We start from the raw sequence: 23,220 nt of genomic DNA, 5'->3' as shown, positions 1-23,220 counted from the left end.
GTTCGGTGTGCACCCACATACATACATGCATGTACACAAACAGCGCACACACACACACAACACACATGTTACTTCAATCCAGCCGGCCAAAGCCCAGACTCACCTTCCCGAAGCTCCCCTTCCCCAACACCCGGATGAACTCAAAGTTGTCGATGCCGAATCTGCTGGAAGAATTAACACCGATCCCATTTCCTTCTTTGGAGCCCTCCTTCCCCTGTCGTCTTAGTGTAGACCTGGAAATGAGTTTCTACAAGAGGAGGAATGCATAAATTATGCTGTGACCTCAAGGTGGGTAGGAATGGGGGGACCTTCCTAGTCTGAGCAGCCCCAGCCTCCACCCAGCATGTGAGGAGGCCAGTCCTGGGCAGATGTTCAGCTTCTTTAACTGAAAACTACCTCACCACTCACTTCTGGTCTGTATGCACTGCTGTGTGGAAGATGTCAATGCCTTAGGCTGGCCACTGTGGTTTCTGCTGCAATAGCTTCACCACAGAGCAGTCCATCCTAGGAGGGTCACCTAGTGACCACTTTATACAAAGGGTGGTTTTCATGCTTGCTCAGAATCTTGGCAGCAAGACAGGGATATGGTTTGTTTGTTTTTTTTAATACAAAAACTTAAATTATATAAATAAAATTCAATGCAAAATAGAATGATAATTATGATAGGTAAATGTTAAGTACTTAAAATCCCAGCAGTATACATATTTAAAACAATGTACAAAGATACATATTTTCATAAATTATTGTCTTTTTGTACACAGTATTATTTTAAGATGGTCTCACTGGCTTTTTACATCTTTAAATGTTTTTTTTTTTCCCCAGGGAACTCAAGGCTACTTCTAAAAATATTTGTTTTTATTTGTGTGTGTGTATGTGTGTGTGTGTGTGTGTGTGTTTGTGTGTGTGTGTGTGTGCTCCCATGGGCATCTGCAGATGTGTGCCTGAGTCACAGAGGCCAGAAAAGCCTGCAGCTGAAGGTAGACGTCTGTGGACCACCTGACATAGATGCTGAAAACTGGTCTCTCAACAGCAGAACTCTCTATTAACTGATGAGCTATCTTTCCAGCCTCCAGGAGGCTGTTTTTGTTTGCGTTTGCCCTCTGAGGTGATATGAATGGATCCCGAGGCCCCATACACGCTAGACAAGCACTCGACTTCTAAGCTGTTCCCCAGCACGAATTCTGAAGTTCTCACGTATCTAGTTAAGGAGGATGTGTCTAGACTTCAGGCCCTACAGAAACTTACCAGCAATGCTGAAAATAAGCCAGCTGCGCCACAGCCTAAACCTTCAAGGATCTTGTATATTTAACCCCACAAAACAGTCATAGCAAAACAATAAAATGGCTTATATTTAAAACACAGCAGTTTTTATGGATCTTCCCCCCCTAATGTACTGTACACTTTTCAAAGATAGAAAAGTGGTCCCAGCTAAATTTTACTTCCTTAACCTGCATTCTTGGTTAGAGCTGAAAACTCAAAGCCATAGTCCCCTAATCTTTTTCTTTTCTTTCTTTATTTCTTCCCTTTTTTAGCCCATTTTTCTCTTTGGTTACTTATAATTCTCTTTTTTAAAAAATGTGCTGTGGACAGGTAGGTCCATTTTCCCCACTATTAAATATCATAACACTAAAGAACTTGGTTTTAAAGAGAAGGAGGCACTGCCCATTCTGGAATTGTCACATAGCCTGCCTCCAGATCCCACAGCCATCCAGACCTGGCTACTTTCCAGCCTCCAGGGATATGGACCAGAAAGACAACACTAGGAATTAAGTAGCATTCAGGGCTCTGATGAACAGCATCAGTTGGATGTCACTTAGGAAGGCTGCAGGACAAAACACAGCCAGGGCAACCAAACCACTCCACCCACTCCCAGGTGTCCTGAGGAAGGAGCTGACTGAACTCATAAGCCTGGACACATGCTGCGGTCCAGGGAAGTGGAGAACCTCAGACACGGGCACCTTCAATCCCATTGGAGATAAGGAAGCTGAGTCCTGTGGTTACTAGCCAGCTGTCCAGATTGGCCACCAGCCAGGGGTGGGTCCTAGACATCTGGATTCTGAGTTTTTTACCAGGCCAGATTGATGGGAAGCTAACTTTAAAGGGGGAGGGGGTGGGTCCTTCCTCTTCCTTCATGATATACATACATCTCACTGTTTCCTGCCATAACTATTTAGACCCTAGTTTGTGAGACAAAATTATTATTATTATTAGCACAATGGACTTGCTTAGCGTATTTGCTGAGATTATGTTTCCCTGGACTTTTATTTAAGGTCACCACACCTGAATACCTTTCAACCTACAACACATAACCAGAGGTAAAGGGCTCACCGAGGTTGGAGAAATATTCCCGGGTTGGAGACCCATTCCCGCCAGAGTCTTGGCAAGCTCCACCGCATTCACCCCACAGTTTGGGGCCACGTTCGCCTGACACCGAATATGTACATTCATTTTACATACTGGAGGGAAAGAAAACAGAATCCAGATTCACCAAAGAACCGAGACACCAGGTGCTCTCAGGGAACATCGGTAGCTTAAGAACTGTGACAGGAAAAGACGACAGCCTGACCTCCAAGATTAAACTCGCGCTTCGAACAAATCCTGGCCTTCTGTCTACTTCTGATCTGTGCAGAGGCAGAAACCCCAGAACATTAAGGAGTAACAGGCGTCGAATAATAGATTTCTACTCTCTTCACCACAGTTTGAAGGGGATGGACTCATCTAAATCATGCATAACAGTCGCTGCTGCCGAGACTACAGAGACGAAGATGCTCAGCACGTGACAGTCACGGGCGATGAGATTACAAAGAATCATGCTAACTGACTTCACTCCCTCTCCCCAGTGAAATAAAGGCAGCGGTCTCCAGGCTGCAGCTTGGGCACTGTTAAACAAGGTGAAACTGGGTTTCAGAAGGGCCGGAGCAGCTTCTTTTCGGGTTCTGCTGCGGCGGGCGGTACTCCTAGCATTTCTGGGAGGGCTGTGGTTCTAACTTATAGGGATGGAAAAAAAGAAAGAGCAAACTTTAAAGTGTTTGAAGATCAGGGTGAATGACATTTGGAGAAGTGAGCAAGGCAAGCTGCATTTCTTGTACGTGCGAAGCTCCCATGACAATGACGGCCCCAAGGTTTAATCGGCACAAATAAATGACTATCATGTTTCTTCAAGTGGGTCCCGCTGATGGAAGGCCATGTGGGACAAATGTCTCTTTGATGGGGTCACTCCGTCGTTGGAGGCACAGAACAATCCAGACGTTATGGGGATTGAGTCTGTCATTCGGGAAGCTTTCTTTATGAAAAAGACATCACGTGAAGCAGAGAGACGCCCTAAGGCTTAAGCTCCATTAGCTTCTGGGGGAAACTGATCGGTCCAGAGAGATACAAACTACAAAGGCCTTTCAGGAAAACCCTGTGACAATAAAAACAAAAGCTACAGGAGCCAAGTCACTGCAGCTCCGCTGCTCTTGGGTATCTGAGGACAGAGGGACACAGATGAGCCTCCCGTGTGGATCTGTATCCTTGCCAGTAATACAAGAAAACTGAAGTGGCCCACTCGGGTGAGCCTGACACAGGTAACAAGCAACACCTCCAGCTAAGGCGCTGCTTGACCTGCGCTTGCTGCTGTGGCGGGTGAATGAAAAAACAATGCTACAGGGGCAGAGAGATGTGCTGTTTACGTTGGTTTTCTTCTTACTCTGCACCGCAGGCTGCTCTGGACCTCACTATATATAGATCAACCCTCGACGATCCTCCTAGAATGCTGGGATTAGAGGCATGAGTCACTGCGCCTTGCTAGAATTTGGTTCTTTTTGTTGATACAGTTTGACTGTCCCAGACAGCCAATGAAAGTTGTCATCTTAGTGTGCATCACACAAGGCTTCAGGTGCACCCCAAGACAGCCATAATCACATATTAATGGGAAATGACTCCGGGCCAATAGCTCCACAACCCCTAACAAAACAGGTGTTGGCCTTCACCGCCCTCAGCCTTTGAAAAGGGAAGAGCTCTGAGCAGCACTGGCTGCAGTTGGTGAGCTGCCAGCCACCATCAAAGCTTCAGCTCACGCTCTTTGCCCTCCCAGCGTCTTCAGTCACATCACAGGACTCTTGCAGACAACCCACGCAGCTCCTGCTAATGTGACAACTCAAACTGCTGCCTACTTCTGGTGAGAGCCCAAACCTTCCTTAGAACCCAAACCTCCTCTCCTGGCCATTCACCCGAATCCCCTCCCACCTTCTCTCTCTGAGAGCCCATTTTCAAACCCCTCTTTCAAATGCATCTTAAAACATACACTCAGCTAACAACTAGCACCGTAGATCTTCAGATTTAACATCCAATTTAATCTGTATTATTTTAGGGATCTGACACAGTTCTCTTTACAAGTACTCCAGCCCAACCAACGATACTTAGATACTTAAATAACCGCAATGCAGCTATGGATATGCAAATCATCAGCCCCAGGTCGGATTATAAACCCACAGAGCTTCAAAGGCTTATCTATCCCATGATGCTGTCAGGGAGAAGGAGGAAGCCAGGGCTCCTTACTTTTACACTGGAGTCCTTGTCGCATTATCCCCCAGAGCAGGGAGCCACAGTGGTCGCAGAACGTAGGCACCTTGTAGTTGTGAACGTTGAACTTGTGTGGGATGTTGATGCCGAACCTCTGCTCTGCGATCTGGGAGAACAGGAGGACACCTCAGCTCTAGACGCAATGACTTTTGTGATGAGCACAGTGGCAGTGTGGCAATGGTGAGGATTATGATGACACATGAGCTGGGTATATTATTGTACTATGCTCAGATCCTACTAGTCTGGTCTTAGCACATTTTGTTAATGAATAAGACGGGGGGGGGGGGGGACTAAGATAAAGGTATGTGTTGGACCATTCGCCATTTGAAGACAGAAGGTGAAATTAACATGCCCGTCATCTTTTATATCTGGATCTCAATACTCTCTGCGTCACGCAGAAAACCTGGTGTCACTGAATGAAGCCATTCCACGGTGACCTGGCAGTGGCCAGCTCACTCAGCCTTTCCAGCCTTTATCTGGCATCTGCATATAGATGATGTTAGTGTGGATGAAATGGTCTCTTATGAGTGATTTCTCAGGTTCCTCCTCACCGTATACTCTCTGGTCAGCCTCACGAATTGAAGCAAAACCTACAGGTGCAGCTCGAGGAGAGGTAAGACAATGACTGCCCCTCTCTGGACTTTCCTTGGCCTCTCTCCTTTATGAGCCTTGGTGCATGTCTTTCTGTGTGTTTCCCTATCGTTCATGCTTACTGTCACGAGTCCCCAAACTGGACTTTCCCAAGCATTTGCAAGTCCATTACATGTCAACAGCACTTCCCTTGCTTGGTCCCTCTTGAATTCTGAACATGTGCCCATCCCAGGGAAATGCAACCGAAACTTACACACATGGACATTTCCCGGAGTCCCTACAAGGCTGAAGGAGGCCTGGTGTCTCTTTGCTTAGCAAGCATTATGTACAGTTGAATACTTGACAATTCTATTTAACTGCTGCTAATATACATGAGTGAGGAACAGATGTTTCAGATTGATGCAGAGGCTGTGATCAGGCCCAAGGTGACAGAAGATCATTAATGGAGGCCACAGCACTAGAAAATCCAGATCCTGCACAAGTTCAGGCCTCCTTCCCCCAACTAGAACCTTCTCTAGAGCAGTGCAAACGGTATACACAGCTGTGCTCAGCTCAACACTGACTGGATCCTTGCAAGGTGTTATGCTTTGAGTGCTAAATGTCTCACGAGCTTGTGTTCAGAATTCAAGGGTCCCTAGCCACTAAACATGTCTACAGAGTCACTGAGCGGTGGCACCCAGTTTTTTTTTTTTAAAGTCCATTCATAGTGACAGAACTTGGCAGGTCATACTTTGCCCTAAGTCTCGGGCTTAGCTTCTTCCTGATCCTGCTGGAAATGGTTCTGCTCTCCCCTTTCTGACAGCCTGAAGCATCTAAAACCAGAAGATGAAGCGGAACCCTTTTCTCCTGTTAGTACGGGTTACAATGGGTAGTTATGAGTTACTATCCATATACTATGTTAGTATGGGTAGTTATGGTTATGCATTCTGTCAAAGTAAGGCAAAGTCACTACTATGTAAAGTGAGGTCATACTACAAAAGAACAGAAATACAATTTCAGCAGCACCATTGTCCTAAGGACTATGGGAGGGCCGGTGGGGGGCGGGGTAGGGAGAAGCAGAGAGGAAGGGAGGGAAGGAGAGAGAAAGTGAATAATGCTTAATCAGCAGAACAGCACTCTTACCTTGGCATCCACTTTGTTAATATTGTTTTGGCAAGTGCAGGCTGTAACAATTAGATGATGGCAGCGTTTATGGACGACGCAGGTGCACACTGGGAAATTAAATCCAGCAATTATGCATTTATCAGAGGCTCCCAGGACAGCCAGTTGCAGCCGTCAACGAAAGCTGCTCATGCCAGAAACTTGGCTTGGATGTCTGGTCACATCCTTCCTGACACCATCCTAACAAGGCCTTTGTTTACGCTCAAGCGGTCTGCCGTCCTGTCCTAAGCTGTCCTCAGCTTCTTGACTGCACCCCTTCCTGTACCCACCTTCAGAGGGAGCCTTCCACAGATGGCCTTGGTCATTATCTGTTCCATATCTCAACCCTTCTATCGACAGTGTCCAGACCCCTCACGATTTTCCTATGGGACCTATTTGATTTAATCAAAACTAACCATATGGTCTTTTTCTGCCTCTCTATCTGAGACAGCCCGCTCGCCTGGTAATGGTATCTAACACTTAGGACAAGAGAAAACCTAAAGAATATCCCACCCAAGAAAATATCCTGTATCTGCTCCTTTCTGAACCCAAAACTGCCTCTCCTCCTCTGACATCCTACAGCCCCCCAGACTGCCTCCTACTTCAAATCTTCCACTTGTGGCTGAGGCCTGCCCAGAATTCCTAGCATGATACTTGGTGCTGAATGGGCAATTGAGTACACATGTGCAGAATGGCTCAGCCAGCTGCCTGAATATTTAGAACTCTGACACTGTGCTTTCCCATTTCCAGCCATATAAGGGCGTAGTTTATACAGAATGAGCCAGTAGCTGGACATGGTAGCATGTGGATTTAATCCCAGCACTCGGGAGGCAGAGGCAGCTGGAGATCTGTGAGTTCAAGGTCTCTGTGTATCTGGATATCCCCTGCCACCTAGTGGGATCCAGGGTTCAACTCCAGGTTCTCGGGCTGCACAGGAACAATCCTTCTACATGCTGAGCCGCTGGCTGGCTGGACAGCATGAGTCATGTGCTTTCTGGTTTGTGTGTTTGTTTTCATGCTTGTTAACAATAGTTTAAAGTCCAGCATGTATTTTCTGCTGGTAAATGTTCCATGTGAGCTTAGGAAGAATGTGTTGTCTGTTGCTGCTGACTGGTGCGTTCCACCAATGTCAGTCTGATCACACTGTGACAGTGCTGTTCAGATCAACCAAAGCCTTACAGTTTTTCTGTCTGCCAAAGCTAGCAATGATCAACAGAGCTGCTACAGCAGTAGGCCTGTCTACTCTCCTCATGGTCTGAGGGCCTAGTTCTCACATACTTTCCCACCTGTTAGGTATGTATTTATCAACCACATTCATGTCTTTCTGGAGAACTGGCCCTGTTACTACCACACAGTGGCCTTTCTAGCTCTGACCATTTCTTCGGCCTCAAGTCTGCTCTGTCTAAATCACCACCCTGTGTTTCTGATGAGGGTGGACCCTGCATACTTCTCTCCTACAGGCATTTGGTTTTATGTCCTTCGGTGAGATGTAAACAAAACCTTCTCATGCCTCCTAACTAATTTTCTTTCCTGTTCTTTAAAAAGCAGGTGCTGCTGGAAGTCAGCTGTAAAAAGGCCCAGCACTACACTGAGAGAAAAAAAAACACGACAGACTTCCCTTGAAATCATATATTTTAATCTGTCAATCATAACCAAGAATATCCAGAGCTTCTCAACCTATATAAGAATGTATACAGTGGATGTATCACTAGAGGGCACACACCTGTATTAGACAGGTCCACGCTAAAAACTGTTATCGACCTACCTTGTGAGCTATCTTCTCACTTGGGGCTGAATTTGCATTTGTAAGTCAGTTACAATTGCTATATTAATTTACATGCTCTTTCTCTAACTTTGAGAACTCAGTGGAATTTTTCATACTTAAAAGTAAAAAAAAAAATTAGATTCAAGAGTGTGTCTCAATCAGTTCCCCTAAGTGGAAAAAAAGCACATTGCATTGCTTCCTCCAAAACAGAAGGAAGATTTCCCTTATTCACATGTGGACTAGCTTGTAGAATGCGTGGTGCTGTTAGCAGTTACCTGTAGAGTAAAAGTCAGGCTGCTCAGCACTGCGTGTACAGACCACACTCAGGCCAACGGAAGGAGCCCCATGAAGGGCCAAGTGGACCCAGCCCAGCCCACACAACCACACAGAAGGAAGCTGCTTACACACTGGTTTTACTTAATTTGAAATCTTCAAGAATGCTACTAAGTTGATTTTACCTTAGAATTATGAAAATGAACCTTATTTAATTATGAAGTTTTCCTCACATTCATTCAATCATTCATTCATTCATTCATTGGGCTAGGGATAAAACCATGCATGGCCTGGTACATGCTAATATCTCGTTTTAAAAAATGTATTTAATTTGTATTTTATGTTTATGGTGTTCGGCCTGCAACTATATTTTTGCACCATAAGCATGTAATGCCCCTGGAGACCAGAAGAGGACATCCTATCCTCTAAACTGCAGCTGCACATAGTGCGAGCGGCTCAGGAGTCAACCCTGCATCCTCTACAAGAGCAACAGTGCTCTTAACCACTGAGCCAAATCTCCAGTCCCTTGTTTTCTGAGTTTGTTTTGTTTTGTCTTTGTTTTTCTAAAACCAGAAAGCTAAGAAGATAAAGCTAACTTGGACAACAGCCTCCATTCCCTATGCATGAGCACAGCTTGAGACGTCTCTGTCTACGGTGCACTGTGAAAACCAAGACTAGGCACGCGCACCCTTGTACACCTTGGTCCTCCTTCTTAGCCCTCTCAGATTACTAAAGATCCAATGTTAAGCTGCAAAGCTCTTCTGGGTGTCCTGACTTTTAGAAATGAACAAATTCCCTCTATACTGTCAAAAACATCCAGGGTCTGGTGAGAACTAGAGTTTCCCCCACGGGTGCCGTGTGACTTGTGGAGAGTTATCCCAGTATTGATGGGAGGCAGCCTGGCCTGCTTTCTGTTGGTATCATATTTTCACCAAGAAATACAATTAAACATGTTCTTACCTTGGCATTGATAACCCTGTTTCCCAAATACTCCCCTGTTCAAGACAAAAGGAAAAAAAAATATTACTGTCAGTCAAATGGTTCAGTAATAACATTTATAATTATAATTCTCGAGAATAAGTGTGTTCCCTGGTCCCTTATGAAAAACATCTCTTCAGGGAAGAGGCATGGACAGCGTGCTGTTCCGAGCCCTTGTTTATTAACGGGAGGCACAAAGAACACCGGCTGATGGATTAGACTGCTCCCGGTGATATAAACAGGAGAGGGGGTGGATGAAGGTTCCCATTCCTCCTACTTTCAGCTGTTTCCTAAATCCTTGGTGAAAAGCAATCCATGTAGATGAGGCTCAACTCAGCCAGGAGCTCCTCCATTGCTCCCCTACACACACACACACACACACACACACACACACACTCACTCACTCACATGCTGTAGCTACTGGCTGCAGCCCTGTCCCTTGTCTTATCTCTACATCTCCCGCTGACGTCCACAGGGGGGCAGACGTGGCACCACCAGTTCCTTTCTGCCCATAGCTTGATTTATGACTCACCTTGATGTGTTTTATGGTAATATGGTGTGTGTGTGTGTGTGTGTGTGTGTGTGTGTGTGTGTTGGGAGCGGGGGTTGTAATTCTGTTTACAAATGCCCTAAGTATGCTTAACCTTGACTCTTTTTGAAGGTAATTATTGCTTACATTTATTTTCTGCTATAGACTTGCCACTGCTTGTTCAGACTTAAATCTTGTAAGACATTGCCCCAAGTCTTTAGAATTTCTCAACCTTTAATTACAGTAGTTCCTAATTGCTGGAGGTTAGATTGTGGTAGAGGACCATTAGACACTATGGCTTTCCATAGCTGATCACACGGATCCCTGCCTTCTGCAAAGCAATTCTGTTAATCTTCCTTTCTCTTCAGCCAGTTTTTCTAATTTTTCAATTGATTGGCTTCTCTCTCTCTCTCTCTCTCTCTCTCTCTCTCTCATTCATGCTTATGCATCCATTAGCATCTTCAACGAAGTAACCAGTGAATGAAATAATCTCTAACCTTTGGGTCAGTAAATTACTTAGTTTTGCTGTCACTATTTTAGTAGTGAGATTAAACCTGAATGACATATCGACCAAGGAGGCAAAAGACAGATCTGAAGAATAGGCCTACTTATCTATATGTTTTCTCCTGAAATGCATGAGCCAAAGAAGCCTCTTACAGCAAGACCAGGGCTGGGGATGGGGGGGGAGGGGTAGGGTACGGAGATGTCTCACCAGATGAATTCTCGGCAGTGAGAGCAGTAGGTGGGCTGCCTCAGGTATGTGGCCATAAACTTATGTCCGTTGACTTGATGGACTCGTCTCCGCATAGCCCTTTGGCGCTTCCTGGTAAAATGTTTGAAGATGCGGTCTCTCTGGAGAGTGGCTGTACATCACAAGAAAGAAAAACATGGGCTGAGGATATGACTTATAAAGTACTCACCACACAAGCATCAGGACCTGAGTTCAAATCCCCTGAGCTCTCCTAAAAAGCATTGCTAACACAGTTCTGTAATCTGAGTTCTGGAGGTGTAGTGTTAAAGACAGGAGGAACTCCGGGGTTCCCTGGCTAGCCAATTTACTCTGCATTTCTGCCATCCTCACAACCAGGATGAGGGGGGTTATCCAAACACAGTTGGCACAGACCCTCCGATGTTAACCCGGGTCAGGTGAAAGTAACCTATGGTGGGTTCAAATGTTTTTAGTCTGACAGATGAAAATAGTGGCTCCTAAAGTGAAGTCCTTGCAAACTGCAGCATCTAAGGAGAGTGGACATTTTCTATGTTGTTATACTAGGTTTCACCAGCATGTGCAGATATGACAAATAAAGCCAGCTTATGTCCTCAGGACGCATGAAATAAACCACTGGTATAAAGAAAATGCAAGAAACTATGTGAGAATAAATTAATCATAATTTTTGAACCTAGAGTAGAGGATTGACAGAGAATAACTGTGAGCAACTCTATGGAACCACCTTCAATATAGTTGTTTATTCCTGACAAGCTGCTCCACATGGTATGCATAGATTACCCATCATCTCAAACAGCATCCACTTCTTCATGATGAGAACACTCAAAACCCTTTCTTACAGCTGTGATTAATATGACACACGATTATGAATTACATCACACTCTGTAGCAAAACACCAGAGTTTGCTATCTGGCTGTAACTGAAAACACGCACACACACACACACACACACACACACACACACACACACAATATTTTAGTTAGGGTGTCTATTGGTGTGATGAAACACCAGGCCCAAAACCAACTTGAGGAGAAAATGGTTCACTTCACCTTGACACTCTCAGGTCACACTCTGTCACTGAGGGAAGCCAGGGCAGAAACTCAAGGGAAGAACCTGGAGGCAGGAGCTGAAGCAAAAGCCATGAGGTGTGCTACTTACTGGCTTGTTCCTCATGGCTTACTCAGTCCACTTTCTAATACCATCAAAAACCATCTGCCCAAGAATGGCCCTACCCCCAATGGGCTGGGCCTCCCACATCAATCATTAATCAAGAAAATGCTCTGTAAACTTGCCTTGTAGGGGCATTTTATTTCAAATTCTCTCTTCCTCGATAAGTCTAGGTTTGTGTCAAAGTCACAAAAACCAATCTGAGTCCATCTCAAATAAATGTTATTGAGGAATTGTAAAAAATGTAAGAAAACATAGAAAATATTATACTTCTATGACGGAAGAAAGGTAGCCAACCCCTCATGCCTTAAAAGATGAACAGATTCACAATTAGAAATATAGAGTTCTGCTTGGCAAAACACACCAAGCTAATAGTTGATAGAAACCAACTAAAGAGAAAAGTGGTCTGTAGTACAGGGAGAGGGTTATTGCATAAGACATGCAGAAACCAGCCTGTTAGAGTGGCACAGGCCTGGAATGGAGCCAGGCGGGTCACAAGTTCAAGACCAGCCTAGGGTATAGGGTGAATTCAGACCTAATCTGGGCTGTTTAAAAAAGGACTAGAGATACAGCTTGATGGGAAAGTACTGGGTTAGAATACCCCAGACCCTAGGAAATGGGGGGGGGATGGGGTAAATAAGTGAACACTCTTGTAAAACTAAGGCAGAGATTATAAAAGACAATTTTAAAACTATGCAGATAGCCAATAAGCATGTCAAGATGTCGAATCCTATGTGTGACAGGCACTTAAGAACAAAACTAAATCATGTTCTACCTTTTAAATTCATAAAAATGAAGAGACTTGTGTGTACTGACAAGAGGCTGGTAGGAGGATAACTGGGGTCCTGAACTGTCTTGGTACGAAGTCTCAGTGCACCTACGTACCAAACAGGCAGCACTGCCTTCTAGCTCTGTCCAGGAAGGGGTAAGGAAGAACACGTTCAAAACACTCAACACAAAGCAACAGTCTATAGCATTAAAAATGGAAGTTATTTCAGAAATAGTTGGGGATGAGGACTAATATCTTTCAAAGCTTAAATGTATATTTTCTTACATTCAGCTATTCACTTGAGGGATTTTTGGTTTTATATAAAAGAAAAATGCCAGTAAGCAAGAACAGATAGTCTATCTTGGTATAATACCACAATCTTTTCCAAGAGAAGCTGGGTCAGCTAGGTGCTAGGGGACACCTATGCTCCCAGGTACCCAGGAGGCTGAAGCAAGAGGACTACGTGAGCCCAGAGCACTGAGGACCATCTGGGTAACAAAGCGAGACCTTAGAATTTTAAAAGTTCTTACATTTAAAACAATCTAAAAATACATGGTCGCAGAAAGGAAGTCCATCCCAAGTTTCTTATATTCACGCATGAAATGGTATAAGGGACCTCCTATTTTGTGCACTAACATGCACTAGGAAAAGATACAGGGCAAGTATAGTCTACATTAGGAAACCTGAAGAAAATTCAGGAAGAGTCAGAATGAATTTGGATAAAAGGCCACTGAGTTCCGAGGCGCGCACACAGGTAAAATTACAGCTGTCTCACCCTTTCGGTGAGGAGTTTGCAGTCTCTGTCATTCTACCTCATTTATTTCTCTCATGTCTTCTGTCTCAGGAAGATAAAATGTAGCACTATCCTGTGCCCTGTGAGGGTAATGCATTACAGAATCAGTATTTCTGCCAGGTTCTACATCTACAGTATCCACAATGGCTACATGAGGACAGAAGTCACCTTACTGCCCCTCCCTTCCCTACTACACTACCAAAGTCTCTCAGGACCCCCCACGTGAACACACTCTAAGGTTCCCTGGGGGACAGATGACAACAGTGAGGCTGAAGGCACCACCACCCGTGTAGTCATGTGATCATCAGCCTGAGACACAGCTCAGTTGTCGCCAAAGCAGGATGTGCATTGAATTACTAAACACTTACCATACCTACACACAAATTAAATTCTCTGTAGGAGCCTAATTACCAAGAGCCTAATCATTTACTCCTTTAATACTACAAAGATGGGCTCAAAGGTCAGCTCGCCTGCATTTTTAATATTTCATGAATTAAATCCTTTTTGTTTGCTTGCTGGCTGTCTGCAGAGCTGTAGCATGAACTATGAACTTTCCAGATTCCTTCCAACCAGGAAATCTAGGCAGAAGCTGTGGCTGTTCTCTATGCTGCCCTGGTCTTCCATCCTTCCTAGAATACCTCTCTTTGTTTTCCAACTAGACTTACCTTTCTTTATCCTACCTGCTCCAGAACTCACTCTCTCTCTCTCTCTCTCTCTCACACACACACACACACACATACACACACACACACACACACACACACACACACACGCCAAACCCTCAGGCAGGTAAAATACTCCCCCACCGAACCACAGCAGCCTAGGAGTGCACCCCAGTTTCTTCTAAGCTTCAGTCTTCTGCAGGTCCTGACTAAACAGGGACTCGGCCTGCATACCACTCACTGCTCCCTACATTCTTTCCTATGTGCACCGTTTTATTTCAAAAGCCAATGTGCACATGCACACGCATGCATGCATACACACATACACAGCTCACATATACACCCGGGAATCTGCAAGACCTTTGGACACAAAAACTTTGGGGTCTGCATTCCCCCCGAACGGCATCCTCTTGACTGATGCTATGAACAAGAAGGGGAGAAGGAGCCATCCCACTTCAGACCTGCACCCCTACTTCACAAACTGAGGACAGAGCGGGGCTTCCTCTTTGCCTGGACTGCCTTTCTGTTTACTTAGGTCAGAATTTAAAGGCTAATAAAAGACTACCTAGCCCTGACTGCGGCTCACAGCCACCGGGGCTTTGAGGAATCTTTCAAATCATATTTTAGTCAGACACGTTGAGCAACCCTAACATGCTTTGCAGCTAAAACTTGCATCACAAGTTCTGCTTGGCTCCCAAGCGCCCAGGGCCTCTTAAATAAATAGGAAGCTGGCTCTGAGCCACAGCAAGGAAATGCGCATTCCAGTCTCCAGGGGTCAGCAACCTTGCAGCCCGGATATGTCCCTCCCAGAGTTGACTATGAGCAGCCATTACCTGGAGGTGCAAACCTGTCAGTGTTGTGAAAAGGAAACTTTCTTGACAAAATTTCAGTGGTGCAAACCTGACTGCTAACCCGCACACAGGTGTGAGAACCGTCGGGTGCTCACACCTAGGAACCACCACGCAGTCCCACGGTAAGGGCTCATTTGCAAAATGCTGTTCTTCACTAAAACGTCCATATATGAGGCTTCAAGGAGGCAACATGGAGTTCGGATATCTCTTTAAATCAGCTTTAACTTTACCCCAAAAAAGGTAAGGCCTGCACCCCCCAGAAGCTGTTTGTCTAGCTAACCTGATGTGAGGTTGCATTTGAAAATGATTTTGGGGCGTTCTGCTATGGGGCAAGAGCAATGCGCACAGTTCCTAACGTCCTTACTCCGTGTGCCCTTCACTCACAGAGTTTCCTGGTATGGGGCAAGAGCAATGCGCACAGTTCCTAACGTCCTTACTCCGTGTGCCCTTCATTCACAGAGCTTCCTAGTATCTCTTGGAAATAATACATTTTCTGGAAACTCAGAAGCTAGCAGGAAGGTTAAATGGGGTCAAGCAGCCAATGACATCAGAGAAGAGGCCAGATTCTGGTCACTGCTGAGTGACACCAACCTGTGTCTTTTTTTTTTTTTCTATCGAGAGAGTTGTTTTATCATTTGTAGTATACGGGAGGAAACAATATGGGTGAAACAAAACAGGAAACCTTAGGGTGGACCAATTAACCAACTTATTAATCATGACAAAACCAAAATGCATCATATGCTCCCAAGACACATCTCTGGAGGGGAATGGGACAAAATAGGAGAATTTTCCTCCAGGTTTGTAAACTCACAGGGCTGTTCACAGGAAGCATGATGTGCGTCAAGATGGATGATCCCTGGTTGAGGCAACACTGACAGAGACAGACTAGATGTGTCCAAAGCACACACTTAAGTGAGTCTTTACCAGTACCCACCACCGTGGGTGGAATTCGGCAGGAGCTAAGTGACGAAGAACTGTGGGCGGTGCCTATCTTGCCCTCTGGTGAGTGCTACAAAGACGTGCTGAGACCAGCAGTTGCTTAGAGGAGAGAAATGAGAATCTGCTGAATAAAGATAGTGCCCAGGTTCCAGGAACTTTTGTCACTGCCAATGCCCAAGTTGGCATGGAGGTCTATGCCTCTCTAAATGGAAGCAAAGCCCCAGCAGAGGTATAGAAAAGCACAGCGTCTTCTAAGTTTTCTAAAGGAGTTTAACCGTATGAGCGACGGCAAATTCTAAGTTCAGATGATGCCATTTAATGCCAATTCGACTCATTTGATGCTGGCTCTCAGAGAGCTGCATCCGGGTTTCCCAAGGATCTGGCTCCCTCCTAGGAAGACTAATCCATACAGAGACCCAGCATCCTGAGAGCTGGACAAGACAGCTACCAATGCACATGGAGGATGGAGAAGCAGCTTGTTACTAGACTGTCTCTCCTGAGTTGGACTAGCCGTGGTGTGTCCCACTAACCATGAAGGGTGAGTGGACTTACTGTCACTTCAGCATTCCTTGGTAGCAGGAAGCAACCGTGACACCGAAATAGCACCAAATCTCCATTAAAAACCATGGGAAAAACCTCTCACCAGGATGGAGAAGACACCCTTCCCTCCTATGTCCTCCTCATCCCCTTTCCTTTCTCACCTCAGGGCTCTAATACAACTCCAAAGTGCAAGCCCTTGCTTCTCAGAACTTCTAGAAGAAGCTCTGCTCCATCCCCACCCCCAGTTCCTCTTATTCTGCAAGTCTCAGTTTCTTTCATTTGTTCTTATCTCCCACCCAATGGGAGATAAGACTTCTCGACTTTCTAGATGCCCGTTCATCACTGTAGCAGCTCATACTTTCTCCGTTCCCTTAGCTCCTCACAGTTGCCTGTAGACTGACAATTTCCAAATGTACGTTCCTAACTACATCTTCTCTGTGGCTATGTAGTGTCCCTCAATATATCTCTAAGTGGCCTAAAACTTGACATTTACCAGAACTTTCCTCAACACTGTCATTGTCCTCAGCAGTAACAGTTCCTTAGAGTCACCTAAAGATCCGGTGGTGTCTTCAGAGCCTTCGCTGGCTGTTTGATTGTCCCAGCTCCATTCTGTTGGTACCCACCATCACAGGCACAGGGCTCGAGACAAGGATTTAAATGCCAAGTGTCATCAGCCCTGTGTATCTGTATTTCCAAATCCTCAAATTCAAGCAATCTCAGATCCAGAAGACTTCCTTAAATGAATCTCTACTTAACAAGCACATACTCTTTTATCATGGCGTAACAAGTACATTATATTTGCACTGCATTTAGTATTGTGAGTAGTCTAGAGATTATTTAAAATATATATGATATGCAAATACTATGCATTTCATAAACATAGACTTAGTTGTCACCTAAACTTTGATATCTGTGAGGGATCCTAATACCAATAACCTCTTGCAAGTATCAAGAGTCAACTGCAGGTCACTTAAGAAAGAATTCCCAGAACAACAGAAGATCGCAGGAGCAAGAGAAAGAAAGAAAGGGAGCCCACAAAGTGTATACTACTAACAGGTTTCCATCTTGGGCAACTGAGGCTCAACACATTGTGGGGAATCACAATGTACAAGCAAAGCTCGAGGAAGGGATGAAGAAACTAGGTTTCTTCCCTCTTGCTGGCATGTGCCATTGGAAGTTCATTAACTGAATAGCAGTTCTAGTTTCTTTCTGATAAGAAGGAGGATGGCCAGAAAACCCAGGAACAAACTGCAAGCCTGGTCCTGATTGCTTTATATTTTTCTATTATATATTCATAGAGATGTTCATGTATATTCATGTACACAGTCATACATATCATAGGCATATTATCATATATTAGTTATATATTATAGAAATTATACATATGCAGTATATTTTTATATATATACATACAGTATGTATATTTATGTACATATTCTATGCTTCTCTAAACTCTTGTGAAATTGAGTTTCGCAGAACATTTTCCCAATAACTTTCAATTATTATTTTACACACTGCTTCTGCACAAATGATTTAACCACATACATTTCCTTCTTTTATTATCAGGTGTAAGAATCCTATGGTTTTTGTCATTAAAAAATGTTAAGATTTTCCACCTACTTGTTGTGATTCTATAAATACTTCATTTTTCCTGAATTGATTTCACCCATAACTAAATCTGCCATTACCCCTTCTCTGGCCTTCTTATTTAAAAAGAAAGTTCTTCTCGGGATTACCACTAGGTTGCAGAATGATGGGGGAAAGTTTCTCCTCTCTCAAGTCTGGGGTGGCTCAGTTAGGGGCCACCTTACTGTTACTCTCAGTATTCCTTCATCTCAAACGTTTCTCAAAAGAGCACAGAACGGGTCATCTTGGGCTCAAGTCAGATTACTGTGTGCTGGTTTTATTTGTTCAAAATGTAAGCGTTTTTCAATTATCTGGGTATTTTTTCTTGTCTTTTGTTACAAAACTTCATTGCAAGAAGATGACCCTACACAACCTCCTGTCCTGACAACTTTGTAAACATTTTATTAAAGTGAATCATGCTTTGTTCATTGTTGCTGTTCTTGTTTGGAAAGCTATCACTATGGGAAATGCGTGTGATTCAGAGACTTTTAAAAAGTTAACCTAAAGCCAGGCTTGGTGGCACACATATTTAATCCCAGCACTAGGGAGGCAGTGGCATGCAGATCCCTCTGAGTTCCAAGCCAGTCTGATTTACACAGTGAATTCCAGGACAGACAGAGCTACATAGTAAGACACTGTCTTTAAAAAAGGAGGGGTGGAGAGATTGCCTAAACACCTGTGGGGCTGGAGATTCCCAGCGCCCACACAGCGGCTTACAGCCTTCTGTAAGTCCTATTAAAAGGGATCTGATCCCCTCTTCTGCCCTATACAGGGACCAGGCACACACTAGACAAACAGACACACATGCAAGCAAACATAAAGTGAAAACAGATAAAAATACAAAATTTTAAAAAGTAAAGTCATCCTAATCCTTACTGTGTAGTCACCAAATGCCTTGGCAGACATGCCAAATACATATATGACATAGACACAGCCTTAAATTAATGGTGTCACACACGCCCTGAGGTGCTTTGTCAACTACTTTTTAGCCTCCACCCAATCTCTCCACATCTTTTTTCTTTTTTATGGCTGATATTTCTACTGAAAGAACCTCCGATTTGTCATCTCTCATACAACAAATACATATCCCAGCTGAAAAGATTCAAGAGTAGGAACACACCCCTCCCCACGGGAGCTAGGATTCTCACCGCCTGGAATCTGTTTTTCTCTTTGACTTGAGGCTTGGGGACTCACTCCACCCCCACCTCAGCCTCCAACCCCAGGTTGTTCTTCCTTCCTCACACACAAAAAAGATTCTTACACAAACAAAGTATCCAACCAAAATCTTTTCCAGATAAACATGTGTTTCCTGCCTGTTCGTTTGGCTTATTCCATTTCCCTTTCAATGGCCCCCCTTTCCACGTTTCCACTTGCAGCTTCCTAAGGTCCTTTCAAAGCTCTCAAGTTCTGGATAGACGGTTTAGAAAACCCTACTGGGCATTAGCCATAGAGACAGCTGCCCATTCGCTTCCTTCTCCCATCCCACTGCTGGACCACCTCCCATGGCTGACCCACCTCCCATGGCTGACCCACCAAGACTTAAAAATATCTACCCTGTTCACCAGAATCAGACTGATACAAAGCCTGACATTGAAAGTAAGGTTATCTCACAGTCAATCCCCTGCATCACTCCTGAGAGAATTAAGAAGTTACCTTTTTTTTTTTTTAAATAGTTAAAAAAAAAAAACCAGATACTTCCTTTAATCTAATGTCATTTATATTATTTGGTCACTCCCTCTGAGAAGCTAAAAAATTAAAAGCATACATCTTAGCTGCCAAGCTGGGGCTTTTGCTATTGCTTAGCAATTATATTATCCCTTGAATTAAACAATAACCAAATTAAATTTAAAAGATTTTAAGAATTAATCATGCTTGAATTTCGGGTCTGTGGTATAAATAAAGGTTTGACAGGGACATTTAACTTCTAATGAAAATAGGTGTTTGGATAATATTCCCTCCTCTGTGAACCAGTGTCCTTTGGCCGGTGCTACCAGAAATGGATCTTACTCACGTTCATTCAAAGGGGTCTTTCTCTATTGTCACTTTAACTTCAACTATGGCATTGAGTAGAAGCGTTGAGAACTTTAGCTCTCAAAGTATCTGAAGCAGCTGTACAAGCTGCCAAAGGAGACACACAGTGAATACTCCTCCTCATCTGTAGAGCCTATGACCAGAGCAACTGGCCCGACAGGATATCCCCAGAGGTGCAATAGTGGCACCTTGGGTGTAACCATCAGCTGTCTGCATTGGACTTAAGTAAGGTCCAAGGGAACTCATTCCCAGTCCTTAACCTAGACAGCTACTGAAGGCTGGAGAGAACCTTCAGTAGAACCTGGATATATTACATCCTATTTGGAAAAACAAACTATGCAAGAGACAAGAAGCACCTTGCATGCTCAAAGCTCAGTGCCACCTCCAAGTGTAAGAGATTAGTGTGGGTGGGCCCAACTCACTGGCAGCAGTGCTACCCCTTGGGAAGGTGTAGTGGACAGCATACAAAAGCAGGCTGGGCAAGTCCTGAGGATCAAGTCAGTAAGCAGCACTCCTCCATGGCCTCTGCTGCAGTCCCTGACTCACGGTTACTGCTTTGAGTTCCTGCCCCGACTTCCCTGGATGAAATAAACCCTTTTCCTCCTCAGGTCACTTTTAGTCAGGGTGTTTTTATCACAATAGAAACCCTAGGACGTAATCCCATTGGACAATGGGACAAATGTTGAGAGTCCTGGTATGAAGTTATAACTCTGAACAGAGGCAATACTCTGGATGAAACTATGTTGTGGGCAAAAAGGAACCTATGCATGTCACATGATGCCTCCAAGCTGAGTGACAAAGTTCCCTAGAAACAGAAAAGACTGAACTAAGTGATCAGCAGGGTTTGTTTGGTTTTTTTTTCCTCATTCTTAAGAGTCTGTGTAACAAGCAAAACTAGCTTCTATGAATGAGGGCAAAGTAAAGATGGCTCATGACCACATACCTTCACTATGCAACACTTCAAAATGTGGGAGATAGACCTAGTTTATGCTCCCTAAAAAATGTTGATCTCAAATTATAAATATGTAGGTAGATATAAACGAACATAGAGAAAGGTAGCAATGATATCTAATGAGATTTCCAAAGACAAAAATTCAGAACTAAAATACCAAACACTTGCATGTAAGCCAGGAGAAAGAGGCACACTAACAAAGCTCATTAAATTGCTTCAAGTGGAGCCTGCAGCCCTGAACTTTAGAATTTATTGTAGACATATTAAGATTCCATGGATAACCTCTCACAGAGGTTCTATTTTACAAACCAGTAGAGACAAGGGAAATGAAATTAGTAAAATATACTGGCAGGAAGGTTCTCGATCTAATTCCAAGCACAAGCACTAAGCACAAGAAATGTGGAGCACCTGAACACCAGAAACTACTACAAGGGTGGACCAGATGTCTGTTTCACCAGAAGAATATACTGGTGTCTGTATTTATTGTATAGCAGGGTTTTAAAAATAAACTGATGAACATTTACTTATGATGTAATCGTGTTTAGTGCAGAGGGTCTGAGAAGGGGGGGTTCGCATGCTATCTCAGCACCCACCCGGAACCCCTCTGAAGAAACTGCTGCAGATGCTGAGCTCGCAGGCATTCTCATTCCAAAGTGCACGCAGCTTGGCAGGTCCCAATTCAAGGAGGTTTGCTTTCACTCCTCTAGGACCAGAACTGCCATCAGGCAGACCTCTGCTTGCTTCTGGAGGGACCAGGTCACTCTCTTTCGGTGGTGGTACCATTTCTGCAACCTCACTGTGAAAAGGTCTAGCACGTCCCTGTCTCAGGAAGACTTGGTGCCGTATTTTCAGCGTCTGTGTTACGCCCCTGTGATAGTATGTTCTTAATTAGTACCTCCCTAATTCCTAAGCGCACTGAGCAATCACTCATGCGTTCAGTAGTTCTCTGTCGGACAAAAATGTCTGTTCAAATCTATAGAAACAATTCTCTTTCATTTGAGCCATGACTTACATGGGAACCTTTTTTTTCCTTCTCCTATTGAGAGGAGAAACATGTCTTTATGTTGGTCCCATAGAACTTAGCCGAATACTCCCTGGCTAAGACACACAGACTGATGTAAAGGTGGAGAAGAGTAAGAGAACAGGTCCACTTTTCACTTATGCATGGAAGGGAAGCAAAAGCCTAGATTGAGTTTTAAAACCCCATGAATATAAGATTACTTAGGCCAAAATATATAGGGGGGGAAATGGGGGTTTTTTTAGTAAAACTTTTCATTAAGTAACAGTGTAAGAAGTAAAATTTCCATGTATTAAAAACTGATCTGAATGACAGCGATCCTTCCCATTGACAGTTCCAGCACATGAGTAAAGCCTTTTTATTTTCCTGGCCTCTTGGATGAATCTTCTTAGCCTCCTTATTAACTTCCTAATTAACTGACACAGACTGATGGTGGCAACTGTCACTGAAGCTAGTCCACTGTGGCAGTTAAGGGGACACACATTCCAGGACCCCAGAGGCTCTGGATGTGACCACTTGCCGTTGTTTCGGAAGAAGGCACTAAGCTATTGTACAGACTGACTTAAGAAGATGTTCAACTTCATCTTTGATGACAGAGATCAAAACCAACAGAGGAACTCAGGCCCTGTGAATGTCACCCGTTTACAGCCGGTCACCATGTGCCGTGAGAAGCAGAGTTGACTCCGTTCTACAAGCTGCTATCTGAGCTGTCACTCAAAGCTTGCAGACTTCGTGTAAACAGAGTCACCCGATGCAAGGACACAGAAACCACGGTGCTCTTCCTGGCCCCCAACCTTGCCTTCGGTTTCGTATTTGTACTCCACAAGAAAATAGGAGCGGCTTCACGTGATGAACAAGGAATGGAGTCTTTTGTGTTTCTGTCTATTCCCCAGACTAACTGGAAACTCCTGTAAAACTTGGGGGGGGGGGTTCTAAAATAATTAAGAGGTAATTCCATCTTGCTCTAGCTCTGCTTGCTTTAAGAACCATGTTTTAGTCGAGCATCGTGGCACAGGCCTTCTTGAATCCTGGTTCCTCGGGCCGTTGGGGCGGGCATCCATGCATACCCCAAACGCTTGCACACATTCAGCTGCCTGTGTATTTTGTGTGCCTTTTGCTCTTAAAGGTGTTTTTTAAAATGTCTTGCAGGTCAGAACTAAGTTTTGTGGTTTTGTATCCTCTCAATCTGTTATAATGAGCGAGAGTTCAAGGCCTACCTGAGCAATACAGGGAGTTCAAGGGCAGCAGAGGCCATTTAGCCAGACCTGTGTCAAAAGAAGAGGTAAAAGGAGGGCAGGAATGCATC

The 23,220-nt window shown here is 44.3% G+C and overlaps 1 protein-coding gene across 1 annotated transcript in view; it reads right to left on the bottom strand.

Moving 5' to 3' along the window:
• PRKCH (protein kinase C eta) overlaps positions 1 to 23,220 on the bottom strand; it is a 193,085-nt gene that overhangs the window by 80,875 nt on the left and 88,990 nt on the right. The window contains exons 3-8 of the mRNA XM_080927265.1: positions 10,552 to 10,702; positions 9,293 to 9,327; positions 6,277 to 6,365; positions 4,540 to 4,669; positions 2,329 to 2,456; positions 104 to 247 (exon numbers count right to left, since the gene is read on the bottom strand). Of these exons, the coding sequence (XP_080783391.1) occupies positions 104 to 247; positions 2,329 to 2,456; positions 4,540 to 4,669; positions 6,277 to 6,365; positions 9,293 to 9,327; positions 10,552 to 10,702 (677 nt within the window). The remainder of the gene's footprint in view (positions 1 to 103; positions 248 to 2,328; positions 2,457 to 4,539; positions 4,670 to 6,276; positions 6,366 to 9,292; positions 9,328 to 10,551; positions 10,703 to 23,220) is intronic.

Source organism: Micromys minutus (genome assembly GCF_963924665.1).
Source record: "Micromys minutus genome assembly, chromosome: 1".
Taxonomy (NCBI): Eukaryota; Metazoa; Chordata; class Mammalia; order Rodentia; family Muridae; genus Micromys; species Micromys minutus.
The sequence above is the reverse complement of the archived record's forward strand: the minus strand, read 5'-3'. Positions and strand labels throughout refer to the sequence as shown.